General features: G+C 35.0%; 1 protein-coding gene and 1 pseudogene across 1 annotated transcript; one reads left to right on the top strand and one right to left on the bottom strand.

Moving 5' to 3' along the window:
* Window positions 1-8,171: 8,171 nt before the first annotated feature.
* Window positions 8,172-8,819, bottom strand: LOC118349869. The gene has a single exon (XM_035695795.1). It carries the CDS (start codon window positions 8,817-8,819, stop codon window positions 8,172-8,174), a length of 648 nt encoding a protein of 215 aa, XP_035551688.1.
* A 4,635-nt stretch (window positions 8,820-13,454) lies between these two features.
* Window positions 13,455-13,579, top strand: LOC118343927 (annotated as a pseudogene).
* The last annotated feature ends 680 nt before the right edge of the window (window positions 13,580-14,259 follow it).

Raw genomic sequence — 14,259 nt, 5'->3', positions numbered from 1 at the left:
CATTAATAATGTTAGGGAATTCATATTGTGCACGTACTGTAAAGATGAAAATTAATTAGGGAAGATGCCAGTGCCAAGTAAAATTAAAATTTTTGCTTGGCATGCTTGCAAATAAGGACTCCCCACAAAAGATAATTTGTTGAAGAGAAAAGTGATAACTAATGCATAGTGTGGATTTTGTTGTTTCCAGCCTGAAGATCTCAATCATGCTTTGATAAATTGTGCCAGTTTACAGAGTATTTGAAGGGAGATCATGCCAGAAATGAGTTTTACTACTGATATGAGAATATATGATGCTGTTTTATCCCTTTGTGAAGGGGTGCTCAATGAGAAGTTGCATGTGTTCTTTGTATTGGCATGGAGTTTTCTGGTATAGGCATAACAAGATGGTACATGATCAGGTCATTCTAAGCCTAAGAAATGTTGCTGCCAATGCACTGAGTTTGCTCAGAAACTATAAAGAGGTAAGATTTCAACCTAATGCCCAATTGAAAAAACATTTTTGTTAGAAACCTCCACCAGTAGGTTTTATTAAAGTTAAATGTTGATGGGACTGTTTTTAGGGAGGTAGGCAAATCTGGTATGGATTGTATTTTACGTGATAACCATGGTAAAGTTCTAATGGCCTCTAGTAATTAAGCTTGAACATGAGGTTGACGAACCAGAAGTTATTGACCTAACTACTGTTTTTTGAGGGCTACAGTTGTTTTAATCTAGTATGGGCATTGCAAACATTCAAGTTGAATCAGATTGCTTGTTTGTAGTCGAGGCTTTGCAGCGTCATACAATGGAAGATTCTCCGCTTGGACTGTTATATAAAGAGATTAAGTTACTTTCCACACATTTTGTTGAATGTAATTTTGTCTATGCACATAGAAAAGTTAATAGGGCAGCTGCAGGTTTGGAGGGAGAAATGAGAATTTTATATTTTATTTTAGTGTTTAAAATATTATGTTTTGATATTATTATTGTATTGGGATTTGAAAAAGTTAAATTGAGATTTGAAAAAGTTGAATTGTTTATTATATTTTGTATGGAAATTTGAAAAATATGTAATGATAAGATGAGATGAGATGAGAATTTTATGTCTCATCCCACCTCCCAAACCTGCCCTAATGTTTAGCTTGTTATACGATAAATGTAGATGATATCGCTATGTGGTGGGATTGTATTCCAGACTTTATTTCTCAAATATTTTGACTTATCAAATGTCTATAATCTCATTTTATTAATAAAAGTTATGTTTATTTATAAAAATAAATAAATAAAAAGAAAATTAATTAGGGTGTGTCGGCCGGTTACGTACAATTGTATCATGATGTGCTATATTTCAATTTCTCTGAAAGAAATACATGCCATGCAATATTATTTCTCACACGTAGTACTAATTACCCGTAGTACGTTCAGCCCTTAAAACTATACGTATAGTTAAAAGAGAACGAATTTCTGCCTATTTCATATTTAAAAAGCACTTCAAATGCAAATACTATAGGTAGCCATGCATGCGATGAGGCCAGGAATTAGATCATAAAGCATAACACACACACACACACATATATATATATATATATATAACATAATGTCCCAGAATGTATATATCATGTTAATTTATCTTCTTTTCCTTTGAGGGAAAAGAATATTCTTTTCAATATCTATATATGACCCATTAATCTATACCAATAATTATATATATATATATATATATATTTAGCTAGCTAGGCAAGAGAGTCTCTAAATCCAATTAAAGGCTGCTTGCATGCAATCGGTGCATAGATATAGTCATGAATTGTTTAAGCGTCATATATTCTTTCTAAAAAATAGAAGAGTCTATTATTAAAAAATTAATTTTTTAATGTAAGTCTTATATTTACTTACTTTTAAAAAAAAAAAAAACGCATGACACTTACGCAATCTATGACTGCAAATATTATTTATCACCTATGAATAACATGTTTAAGCTGTCAATTTATTTCTACTAATCTTAATTAAGATAATTAATTAGAATGAGTTGTAATCCGAAGAGCAGATCATCATGATCATGAGTTGCATGTAAATGACTGGAAGACTGCATTTTACAGCTTTCAAAGATGGTGATATTTCTGATCACTATATATATTTATATATATAATGTGGAACGCAACGGATTATTAATTAATTACTTGGTCATGAGTCCCTTAAACATTGTCCAATCAAACGACAATTCATATCTTTGTTCAATCTTAATTTACAAAGTTATTGATCTTGCAAGTATTAGCTAGCTAGGAAGGCTCGTGCCACACAAATTAAGCCGAATATATATACCAAAGTGATCTGTAAACCGACAAACTACGTACCTACGTACTTTCCACTAATTTGCTTAATTATTTCAGAAACGAATTAATAGTTCTCATTCTAAAGTACTTGCTAGCTAGATAGTTAATCTCAATGTGTCTTCTTTATATAATTATAATAATTGAATAATTAATATAGCTTGTGATTTTTTTTTTCTTTTTAGATATCCGTATATATATATAGGAGTGTGGCTCATTTAGCAAATTAAAGTTTTTTTTTTTTAAAGAAGAGTCAGAAGCCCCATGTCTAATAGTGACCCCGTCTCAATTTTATTAATAACCCTCACTTATGGCGGAGGAAAATCGTGGTAACAAAACCGACACTCGGGATTTTAAAAAAAAAAAACACACTAATACCATCACATGTATCCAACCAAACAAAACCAAAACCAAACTAACAAAACCACCTAAAAACATCAACCTATACTAACAATAACATATACCTGCCTATAAAAGCAAAACCAAAAATAAAAGAGACACAATAACTATCACAATGATCCTCGCCTCCACGTATCAGAAAATTTTAATTCTTGCGCGTTAGTTAAACAGCAGTTGAGCCCATAATCTGCACAGAACTTCCAACACTTCCGCACCACTTAAACCCAGCATCTAGCTCTTACGCCTAATTGATGGAAGACCCCACTTATTTACTCTGATCAAGCCCCGCAACAGAGGAGAGATCTCACTCATATTCTTCCATTCCACTTCACCTTCTCTTGCACCCCTTCTAGCTAACCAATCCGCAACCGCATTTCCTTCCCTATGAACATGCATAAACCTTGTATCCATATTTGTGAGCAAAAGTTGCAATTCCTCCCAAAAATCGTCTAAATACCAGATGCCGCATCTTTTATTCTTCAACCATGATAGAATCACTTTAGAATCCATTTCAATATCTACTGCACCGAAATTCATGTTTTTACAATGTTTAACACCCTCCACCAGCGCTCGTAACTCTGCATAAGTGGTATTACCATACCCGAGATTCTTTGAAAATGCTAACAACAACGCTCCTTGCATGTCCCGAATAACACCTCCAGCCCCCGACACGCCTGGATTCCCTAGACTACTTCCATCCGTATTTAGCTTTACACGTCCCTGTGCCTGCTTAGACCAGGCTATATATTTTATTTGTTTTTGCTTGATTGGGACTTTAGGTATATTGAGACTATTAAGTAGGGGTGTAAACTCAAACCGGAAAACCGGACCGGACCGGACCGAACCGGACCGGTTTTGAACCGGTCCGGTCCGGAACCTGTTTTTAAAACGTAAAAACCGGCCGGTTCCGGTCCGGTTCCGGTTCCGGAATTTTTTGGACCGGAGCGGACCGGTTGATTAAAAAAAATAAAAAATAATATTTTTATATATAAGTTTTATACAAAATATTTTATATATATTAAATATTAATATATATAAGTTTTATATATAATATATAATTATAAATTTTTATGTGAAATTTTATATATAACATATATATTCATATATGAAATAATTTCTTATTATAATTTATAAATTATTACATAAAATGTTAATACTAAATCACTAAAAGTTTATAACTAATACTAATATATAACTTATAACTATACCAATAGTCTAATATTAATACTATTATATAGTTTAATATATTAATAAAAGTATAAAACAGTTTTTTTTAAATCAATTTTTTTTTTTTTATAAACAAATTTTTAATGACAAATTGTGAAATTTATATTTTTAAAAAACTGGAAAACCGGGACCGGAAACCGGTAAAACCGGAAGTACCGGTTTAGGAGGGTAACCGGTGCGTAATCGGTTTTGAAAAATATAAAACCGGTACATACCGGTTCGGTCCTAGATTTTATCCAAAACCGGACCGGACCGGACCGGTTACACCCCTACTATTAAGAATGTAAAAATCAGTCCGAGTAAACTTCTTTAGCAAATTAAAGTTATTAATATAAAAAAGATCCAATTTTGGTTCAGATGATGAATTAGGCAGGGTTGAAAATTCGTGTTTACAGGTCATGTTCGTGTCGTGTCGTGTCGTGTCGTGTCAAGTCATGGACATTCGACTATAAATGAATCAATCCGAACCCGACTTGTTAAGCTAAACATGTCAAACTCTAACCCGAACTATTTAAATAACGGGTCATGTCATGTCACCCATTTTGACCCATTTAATAATTAATTAGAAATAAGTCAACACGACACAACTCATTTCAAACTGACACACAATAAATTTGACATGATTAATATAATTTCACATGAAAATTAAAATCTATATTTATTAGTAGTCACAATATCTAAAAAAATAATAAGAGTACCTACTAACAAAATTTAAATATCAAAATTTTTTAAATTTTAACCTATAATAACATCAATATTACAAATCCTATAATAACAAATATGAGCACAGATCCAAAATTACAATCTCAACAATAAAAACATAAGTATATTAAGAAATATTAATATTACAACCTAACAATAATAAAATGTAATTTTGAAATAAAATTTAAACCGGTTTGGAAGGACACCCTGTATTTTTTTTTAGTGTATTTTTTTTTAATTGAAGGATTATTGTTATGCATTTAATTTTCTTTTCATATTAAATTAACTTCTTGTTGGATTTAATTATTTATTTTATTTTTAATCACTACGTTTAAATTATTTTATTTCACTTACTATTTTAAAATCGTTTCCGTTGGATCTTTTTTGTGACCCAAGATGTGAGAATTGGACCTCATTTCTTTTCCTACATTTTCTCTTTCCTCTTTTCTTTTTCTTCTTTTCTTCTTTTCCTTTCTTTTTTTTTTCTTTCCTTTCTTCCCTGGCCTCTTCTCGCGCGCGCACGACTCTCCCCTTCCCTCTCTCCGTTCGTTCCTTCATCCACCCAACCCCGCCGCCTCGCGCCGCCGTGCGCGACACCGCCTGGCCAACCGTCCTCCCCAGCCACCGGCGACCACCCCCCTGTAATCTTAGCCCCAACCGCGCTGCCATTAGCTCTCACGTGCATCACCAAGCCGCGGCACTCCTTGCGCTGCTGCGCCGCCGTCGCACCACCTCCAGCCACCATCTTCTCACCACATCATCCTCGACCTCCTAGCAAGCCAATGGACCCAACCCCACCTCCGATCTGTCACCAGTGAAGCCCCACCATCAATATTTCCGTTTTAGATAGTTTTGCGTTTCAACCACCCTTTGCGCCGCCACCCACGGCCAACCACCACCACCACTATCTTCACCGACATCCCTAGGCCCTACCCTATCAATCTCGGGTCTTCGTTTACACCCGTTCAAAAGTGGGTTTTTGAGACCCACGGCCACAGTGCATTTCGCACTGTTTTGTTACTGCGTTGCCGCTTCTAGCACCTACGTGATCTTTCAAAAATTATATTATAGCATTATAAGTATTTTTCCCAAAGAACTTTTGAGATTTAAATGTATTTTTACGCTAATTCATATTTACTGTGAATTTGTTGGTTGTGCCAGACTGAGTCCGAGGGGTAAGGGGGTTGGTTGGATTGGATGATGGAATTGTTTGTGTGAGATTGGTTTATGCTTTGAAATTTTTTGGCTGTTTCGGGTTTAAATATTGGTGTTTTGAGTTTGACGTTAGTCATGGTGGATATTGGTGATTTTTAGGAAGTGATGATATATTTTGGGATTATGAGGGTTTTAAGTTTTGAGATATTAAAATAGGTTATTTTAGAAGTTTAGGCTTAAATATCGAAATCCGTGATTGATTGAAAACTTACGGAAATTATGTGATTATTTTTTTATAGGTGACGATTTATATTCGATTCGATTTTTTTGAGAAAAATTCTGAAAAGCTAAGTTGTCTAGGTAAGCGGGGTTTATATACTAGTTTTGCATAAAAGAAATGAAATGAGGTTGACTTTAAAAATATTCATGTTTATTTTTGAAAAGAAATCTAAAAACGACCTCAGATGTTTGTTCTGCATATGCATAAATTCTATAAGAGAAAGTATTTTCTGTCATGACTAGTGTAGACATGAGCTAGTTTTATGCATTATGTTTCTGAACTATACAAAAAGAGCGAATATGAAAGTCTAAAAGTTTTTGCTTTGAATAAATGAAGATGTTTTGGTGTCTGTTTATTTCGAACACGTGAAATGATCTGAAGCTTTTCAGTATTTTGTTTTAATATGATGTGTCATCTGAAAGACCTTGGCATGAAGTTCTGAATCGGTATCTGAATGTGATCTGTTTCCAATGATGTTCTGTTCTGTTTCTGTTAAGGCCCAACCACGGGTATAATGGTGATTTATAACCCTACCACGGGGGTGAAAAATGGTATACGGCCCAGCCACGGGTATAATAGTGGTTTATAACCCTGCCACGAGGGTGAAACATGGAATACGGCTCAGCCACAGGTATAATGGTGGTTTATAACCCTACCACGGGGGTGAAACATGGAATACGGCCCAGCCACGGGTATAATGGTGGTTTATAACCCTACCACGGGGGTTAAACATGGTAATTTATCCCGATGTGATGCTATGAGATGATATGAATATAATGTTTCAGTTGGATATGCCAAAGGACTTTCTTTTTTAGAACAAGTTTGTTTTTCTGAAAAATTTCACTCTGATGTTTTGTAACAAGTTTTGTTTATGCATTCTGAAAGAAAATATGTTGTTTCTGCATTCTGAAAGTAAATGTCTTGTTCTGCATACTGAACTTTATAAATGCTCATGTTTACATGCTAGTATATGCTCTCTGCTTACTGAGTTGTTGATAACTCACCCCTTATCTCCACAATATTTTTCAGATATTATGATGGTTCAGCTGAGGATCAAGATTATGAGGCATTAGGTGAAATGATTTAAGTGTAGTGGTTCAAGCATAGGAAGTTTTTTTATGAGTATTGTCGAATTTTATTAAGAAATTTTATTGTGTTGTGATGACTTGGCATTCTGAAAATTGGTTATATTAAGGAAATTAGATTGAATCAAATTTTCTAACTAATATTGGAAATTTGGAGTCTATTTTTTTATATTGTTGGAATGAGAGTTTAAGTGCTAGGAAGTAACTCTCCGATCCGTGCAGGACCGGGGCGTTACAATTACAACCCAACAATAATAAAATGTAATTTTGAAATAAAATTTAAACCGGTTTGGAAGGACATATTCGTCTCCCGATGGGCTGGGCCTGGTCCATTTCACCAAGGCAAAAAGCCCAGATGATAAGGGTCCAGTGAATGGTGAGAAAAAGGCCCATACCAGCACAGAAAAGATGGGACAACATCCACATGGGCACGTCTCCATCCACGCCACATTAAATGCCCTGATGTGGGCCATTGACAAGAGATCATGGCAGAAGATCTGGTCCTTGACAGTAGTTGCCGCATTAAATGCGACGACATGCCGCCTAGGGCAGGGGGTGGACACCCCATGCACAAAGAGAATAGTGACCCCACCAGAAAATGGGGTATAAAAGCCTTGATATAGATGCAATTCAAACTCATGCTTTTATCCCAAACTCTCTAAATCTCTAAAGTAAAATCTAATTTAGGCGTCGAAGGTATTTTCTAACACTTCGGGCCACCAAGTTTCCTTAATATAGAGTTGGGCGTGGAGATTGGCAGGGTGCGAAACAAGTCCTCAATAGAGTTCTTGCGGGTTGATCCATTATTGACCCGTTTATTAATCGTGCCTTAAAGGGTTAGCTTGTTTTAACCCGACTCATTTATATCAAACCCGAACCCACTAATTTCATATTGTATTCGTGTTGGATTCACGAGTCGTGACACATATTACCACCCATAGAATTAACTAATCTTAAAGAGGAAGCAACCCAAGATTTTTTAAAAAAAAGAATAGATCTCTTATTCATAAATAATCACATATGATGAATACAAAGGGGAAGACCCTCCAAAGTAATGCTCTCCTCAGAGAGTTTCAATGCATCCCTTGCAAGATTATGAGCCAAAAAATTACAAGTTCTAGGAATAAAATTGATAAACCATCTAGACATCTTAGTAAGTAGCGCTTTGATGTCTCTAACAATCATGCCAACTGAGGTCCAAATCTCGTGACTGCTCTGGATATCCTTGACCACCTGTTGCGCATCCCTTTCCAATATAATATGTGTTAGGTCAAGCTGTTGACATAGAATTAAAGCTTTGAGGGCTGCAATTGTCTTTGCTAGGTGAGTATCTGGAAAAGAATCCATTTGAGATCTTAAGCTTGCAATAATATGTCCACTTGAGTTTCTAAGCACAACTCCAATACTAATCCTGCAATGAATATTATCCACAGCTGCATCCCAGTTTGCTTTGATGAAGTTTAAAGGAGGGGCTTTCCATTTGCATTCTCTTGTTGTGATCAGTGCTGAGCCAACTGCAGGTTTCAAATTTGTTTCCTTGAATTCACTTACTAACTGCTTAACCAACTTGACTACTGCTTCTGAAGACCAGAACCCTTCCTCAAATACCAGCTTATTCCTTCTTTTCCAAACTTGATAAACTGTTACAACAACCTCATCCATAGTATCTCCATCCAAGACAGTATATTGGATAAGAGATCTATGAAAGAAGAATCCGTTAGTTTAAATTTCTATAGTCTTTTGGAACAAACCCCCTAGATATCTTGCACTGATATACAGGGCCAAAGAGCATGTGTGATAGTTTCAACCTCAATAAAACACACTGGACAAAAAGGGGAGTTCATACTTTTCTTTTTAAACAGATTATGTTTTGTGGGCAGAGACTCATGACATGCACTCCAATGCAACATCTTTGTAGCATTAGGTACTCCCAATTTCCATACTTTAGGCCACAGTTCCTGCTTAAAGGAAGGAACCAGTTGAAGTCTGCCCCATTGCCCTGCCTTCGACCTCATTAATAAAAGAGCAAGCGCTCTTAACAATAAATTTCTCATCCTTAGTGCATCTCCAAATGAGCTTGTTAGGGGCGCTATGAATACTTAAAGGAATTCTACAAATCAACGTGCTTCCTCAGGCTCAAAGTTATCAAATATCAATGTAGTCTTCCATGAACAACTTTGTTTGTCAATAAGGCAGCTTACCAATGCATTTTCATCCAACTCTCTCCTTACAAACTGAACCCTAAATGAGCTTGGTTTTGGTAATCACTTATCATGCCAAACTTTGACAGTCTCTCAATTCCCAATATTCCAAAACAGACCCTCCACTAGAGCAGGAGCAGGTCTTGCTGCCATAAAGCTCCTCTAGAGATCTAAAGGGTTGCTACCCATCTTGCTATGTAAAAAGTTGGACTTATGGTAGTATTTTGCCTTAAGTACTTGAGCTGCTAAACTGTGAGGCTGCTACACCAATCGCCCCCCTTGCTTAGCTAATAGTTCAAAGTTAAAATTCTCGAAATCTCTGTAGCCTAGTGCCCCTTCCTTCCTTGTTTTCCCAAGTTGTTTCCAAGGTAACTAGTGTGTTTTGGACTTGTCACCCCTTGAGCCCCACCAAAATTGTTGCATCAATTTGTTAATGGCTTTCAAAATAGCTTTTGGTAATTTAAAGATGCTCATACAGTATGTTGGGATTGCTTACACTATGGATTTGAGGAGCACCTCCTTCCCAGCTTGTGATAAAAACTTCACAATCCAGTTTTGCATCTTAGATCTGATACTTTCCAGAATAGGTCTAAAGGCTGTCAGTTTGTTCTTGCCTACATAAGCAGGTAGGCCCAAGTACTTCTCATAGCATCTTGCTTCCCTTAAGCCAACAGAATGGAGAATAGCTTCTTTGATGTCCACTCCTATGTTGCTGCTAAAAAACATGGAATACTTGTCTAAGTTCAACCTTTGGCCTGAAGTTGTTTCATATAAATTAAGCAACATGAAGAGTCTGTTGCATTCAAGAACATTAGCCTTACAAAAAAATAAGCTATCATCTGCAAAAAAGAGGTGGTTGATTAATAAGGATTCTCTTGCAAAAGAAAAACTTGAGATGAGACCCTTTCCTTGTGCTTTGTCCAATATGTTCCCCAACACTCTGTACATAAGAGAAAAAGATAAGGAAATAGAGGATCTTTTTGTCTCAAACCCCTTGAAAGATACAAAACCTTGCTGAGGATACCCATTAATCAGAATTAAATATTGGACAGTGGTCACACATTGCTGAGGACACCCAAGATTACCGCAATAGAATTATAACATGCATACAACATTTTTACAACTATTTTTACAATCCAATTTAAAATCATGTGGACGGACCGGGCGGTCATATAAGATTTGAAGTTCAAACAAACATATACGAATGCTAATTGTTTTGAGGTATGAGCTTTAGTGATCGATAGGCTTACAATATATTCACAATCTATATATAATTTTAAATATAATAATATTTTTATTAAATTTTAAACCCATCAAATCAAAAGTAAAAATTAAAATTAAAATAATATTGCTTTATTACATAGTTCTAAATTAACAAGTTGTTATACAATAATAATTCTATCATTTTTCTTTGAGGTATTCTTCTAGCGTATCCTTGTCTCCCAGAAAGTTGCAGATCAGGCACCGTGTGTAACATGTTCTTTTGAGGTAATAATATTCTAGACACTGTAAAATTGATGTATGAATATAATTAATATGCGTAACATGATCCTCGTAATTTTCATAGCTTTTGGTCATCTCGTCAAAACCAATATTAATATAGCCTAACAAGTAATTATTAAATCACGCAGATTAAGTAATTAATAAAGATCGATGCGATTCCTTTGCCAATGCACATCCAACTAGAAGAAGCTAAAAGCCAAAAGGTAATGGGTGCAGTTTTTTTTTTTTTTTTTCATTGTATATATCCATATAATAAAGAATGCATATATTAATTAAGGAGATTAATTTTTTTTTATTGGCACAAGTACCTGTTCAGGAACAACATTCCAACTAATTTCGAATGTACACAAGTCTTCGGTAATTTAATGAAAAAATATCTTAATTTGATGATCTCTAAAGATTATTTACATCCAAGAGGGTTTGAACCTGCATAGATATGAGAGAGCATACTCTCAAATCTAAAATCTTTACTACTTGAGTTAACCCGTTGTACATATATATAAGGATACTAATTACAAAGCAAAGAGTTCTAGCTCCCTTTTCACAATTAACCACCCATAACGACTTAATTTGGATTTTTTTTCTTATTATAAATTTCGAAGATAATGTACACACATGATGATATAATATTGAGTTTAGTACTTGACTTTGGGTTTTCTTTTTATATTTTCATATTATTAATGATTTCCAAACGTTTTCATGTTTGAAATATGCTTCTTCTTTTCTTTTTTAAAAAAAAAAATATTATATTTATTTATATATAGGTTATTTATGAAATTGGGCCTTCCCCATCATTGCTAACCTCGATGCTTACAACAAAGGATTGGCATATTCGAATCATAATAAAAAATGGTAGGCCCAAACCTGATCAATCTTTAATGATAAATCCTCCATTTTTAATTTAAAATAAATTCTTGCATCGAAGTAAAATAATGAAAAATAGTACTCCAATGACAAGGCAGCCACGACCTTATAATGAAAAATAGTACTTGCACAATTTCTTTTTTAATAATTAATTGTGGGAGAAATTAATATCTCCTTTAATTTATACTATATATATATATCATTAATTTATTAAACAAACGACTCAATTATTCATAAGACTTAATTGACTCCTAAATAATTAATTATCTAAGGCAACCAATCGTGTCGGACGGGGATTAATAATTAATGCACCAAGATCAGTTACATCATGCTACGTACAAGTAATAATGTTTCTCTCTCATTAAAATTATTTGGATCAATTGATATATAACACTTTGATTTTTCACTATGAAAATTAAAGATCGAATTCCCGACCCTCGATCTCCCCATGTATCAAAATAATAATAATAATAATAATAATAATAATAATAATAATAATAATAATGTTTCTCTCGATCTCTATATATTCTTGCATGTTCATGTAATTACTAATTGAGTTGACACGCACAGGCACAGCAACGACCACCTATAGTATCCAAGGTACGTATTAATTAACTCGATCGGCTTGAGAACATATTTCAATTATATATTATATATATATGGCTCAATTCATGCATTAATTCTGATGAACATCACTTGAATGAATATAATATATACGGTCGGTCGTGTGTACAAGATTTCTCCTAGAGCATTGGAAAGGGGAAAAAGTGTATAGATCAGCCTCAAAATGAGAAAACAGCTAGCTTGTACGTACGTACCAGGATAAATTTTGAAGAAAATATTCGTGTTATTATCCCAAAAACAAGGGCAACATATCAAGCATTAATACAACATTAATATTGAAACAAGCAATTATCAAATGTCAAAAGTGTTAGACATATCAGTTCCGATATATCAGCAGCTCATCAAGATAAATCTGTTACCTAGTTGTTGTTGTAGTTATCTAGTAAATCACAACAGATTTCTGTTAGTATTCTATAGTTATCTAGTTATCTAGTTCTGTTAATAGAGTTATTTAAACATTTGAATTCTTGTATCTATCTAGATAATGTAATTTGAATAACTTTGTAATTATCTATATATATGAAAACACTCGAGTAACTGGTTATCAATTTGAGCCAGATTTCATTCTATTCTTATTTTTTCTAACTTGGTATCAGAGCATTAAATTGCTCACGCAACTCGATCCTATATGGCCTCATCCAATTCCTCTTTTGTTATCCCAAACATTACCTCTCTGGTTTCTGTCAGACTAGATGGAACCAATTATCTGAATTGGATTACCCAATTCATTCCTGTGCTTAGAAGCCATGACTTACTAAGCATTGTTGATGGGTCAGAAATCTGTCCCTCTCAATATCTTCTTGATTCCAGTGGGAATTCTACTTCTGATCTCAACCCAGCTTACTTGGTTTGGCAGAAGAAAGATCAATTTATTTTGGCCTGGTTAAACGCCACTCTCAGTGAAAAGATCCTATCCACAGTCTATGGATTAACAACATCCAAAATGGTATGGAGTACATTGGCTAGCAGATTTGCTCCTCAGTCCAGATCTCGCATTTCCCACCTCAAAAGACAGCTTCAAACATTGCAGCAGGGCACTAAAAACTGCTCTGATTACTTGATCCTTGCCAAAAATTGGTCTGACCAGCTCACAGCAGCAGGTAAACCTGTTGATGAGGAAGACTTGATCTCCTATGTCATCGGGGGACTTAATTCCATTTATAACCCTTTCATCACATCTCTTAATTTTGCCACTCGAGACAAACCAATTTCATTTGATGATTTTCAAAATGAATTGCTCAATTATGAGCAATTACTTGCATCTCAGAACAAGACCCTTCCCAGTGATGGCACACAGTTTGCTTTCTTTACAAACAAACACAAGTTTACCCATGGCAAGAAATCAAAATACCCCACTCAGCAGGGCAAGCCTTCCAACTATAATCGACCTCCTGCCAGTTCAAACACTAGCAACTTCTCCCTTAAACCACAATCATCCAGCAGCCCCTTCACCTCCACCAAATTCCCACCATGCCAAATCTGTGGCAAAAATAACCACCAAGCCCTTGATTGCTATCATAGGATGGATTTTTCTTACCAAGGTCGACATCCACCAGCTCAGTTGGCAGCTATGGCAGCCCATACTCATGGCACACAAGAAGTTGAACAGCCTTGGTATCTTGACAGTGGTGCCAACAACCATATTACTTCTGAATTGGACAACTTGACCCTTCAACAACAGCCTTATCAGGGCAAAGAACAGGTCACAGTGGGCAATGGAGGAGGCCTGCTCATCACCAACACTGGTTCTTCTCTGCTTCTTAACTCAAACAACAAGTTCCTTTTACACAATATTTTACATTGTCCAAAAGCATCTTCTAATCTTTTATCCATTCAGAAATTTTGCAAAGATAATAACTGTTACTTTGAGCTCACATCATCTCATTTCTTTGTAAAGGACCTACAGACCA

The sequence above is a fragment of the Juglans regia genome, chromosome 11 (assembly GCF_001411555.2).
Source record: "Juglans regia cultivar Chandler chromosome 11, Walnut 2.0, whole genome shotgun sequence".
Taxonomy (NCBI): Eukaryota; Viridiplantae; Streptophyta; class Magnoliopsida; order Fagales; family Juglandaceae; genus Juglans; species Juglans regia.
The sequence above is the reverse complement of the archived record's forward strand: the minus strand, read 5'-3'. Positions and strand labels throughout refer to the sequence as shown.

What these genes read in the sequence shown, in the direction of transcription:
- LOC118349869 (XM_035695795.1), bottom strand. Translation starts at nt 8,819, where the DNA reads ATGGATGAGGTTGTTGTAACAGTTTATCAAGTTTGGAAAAGAAGGAAT.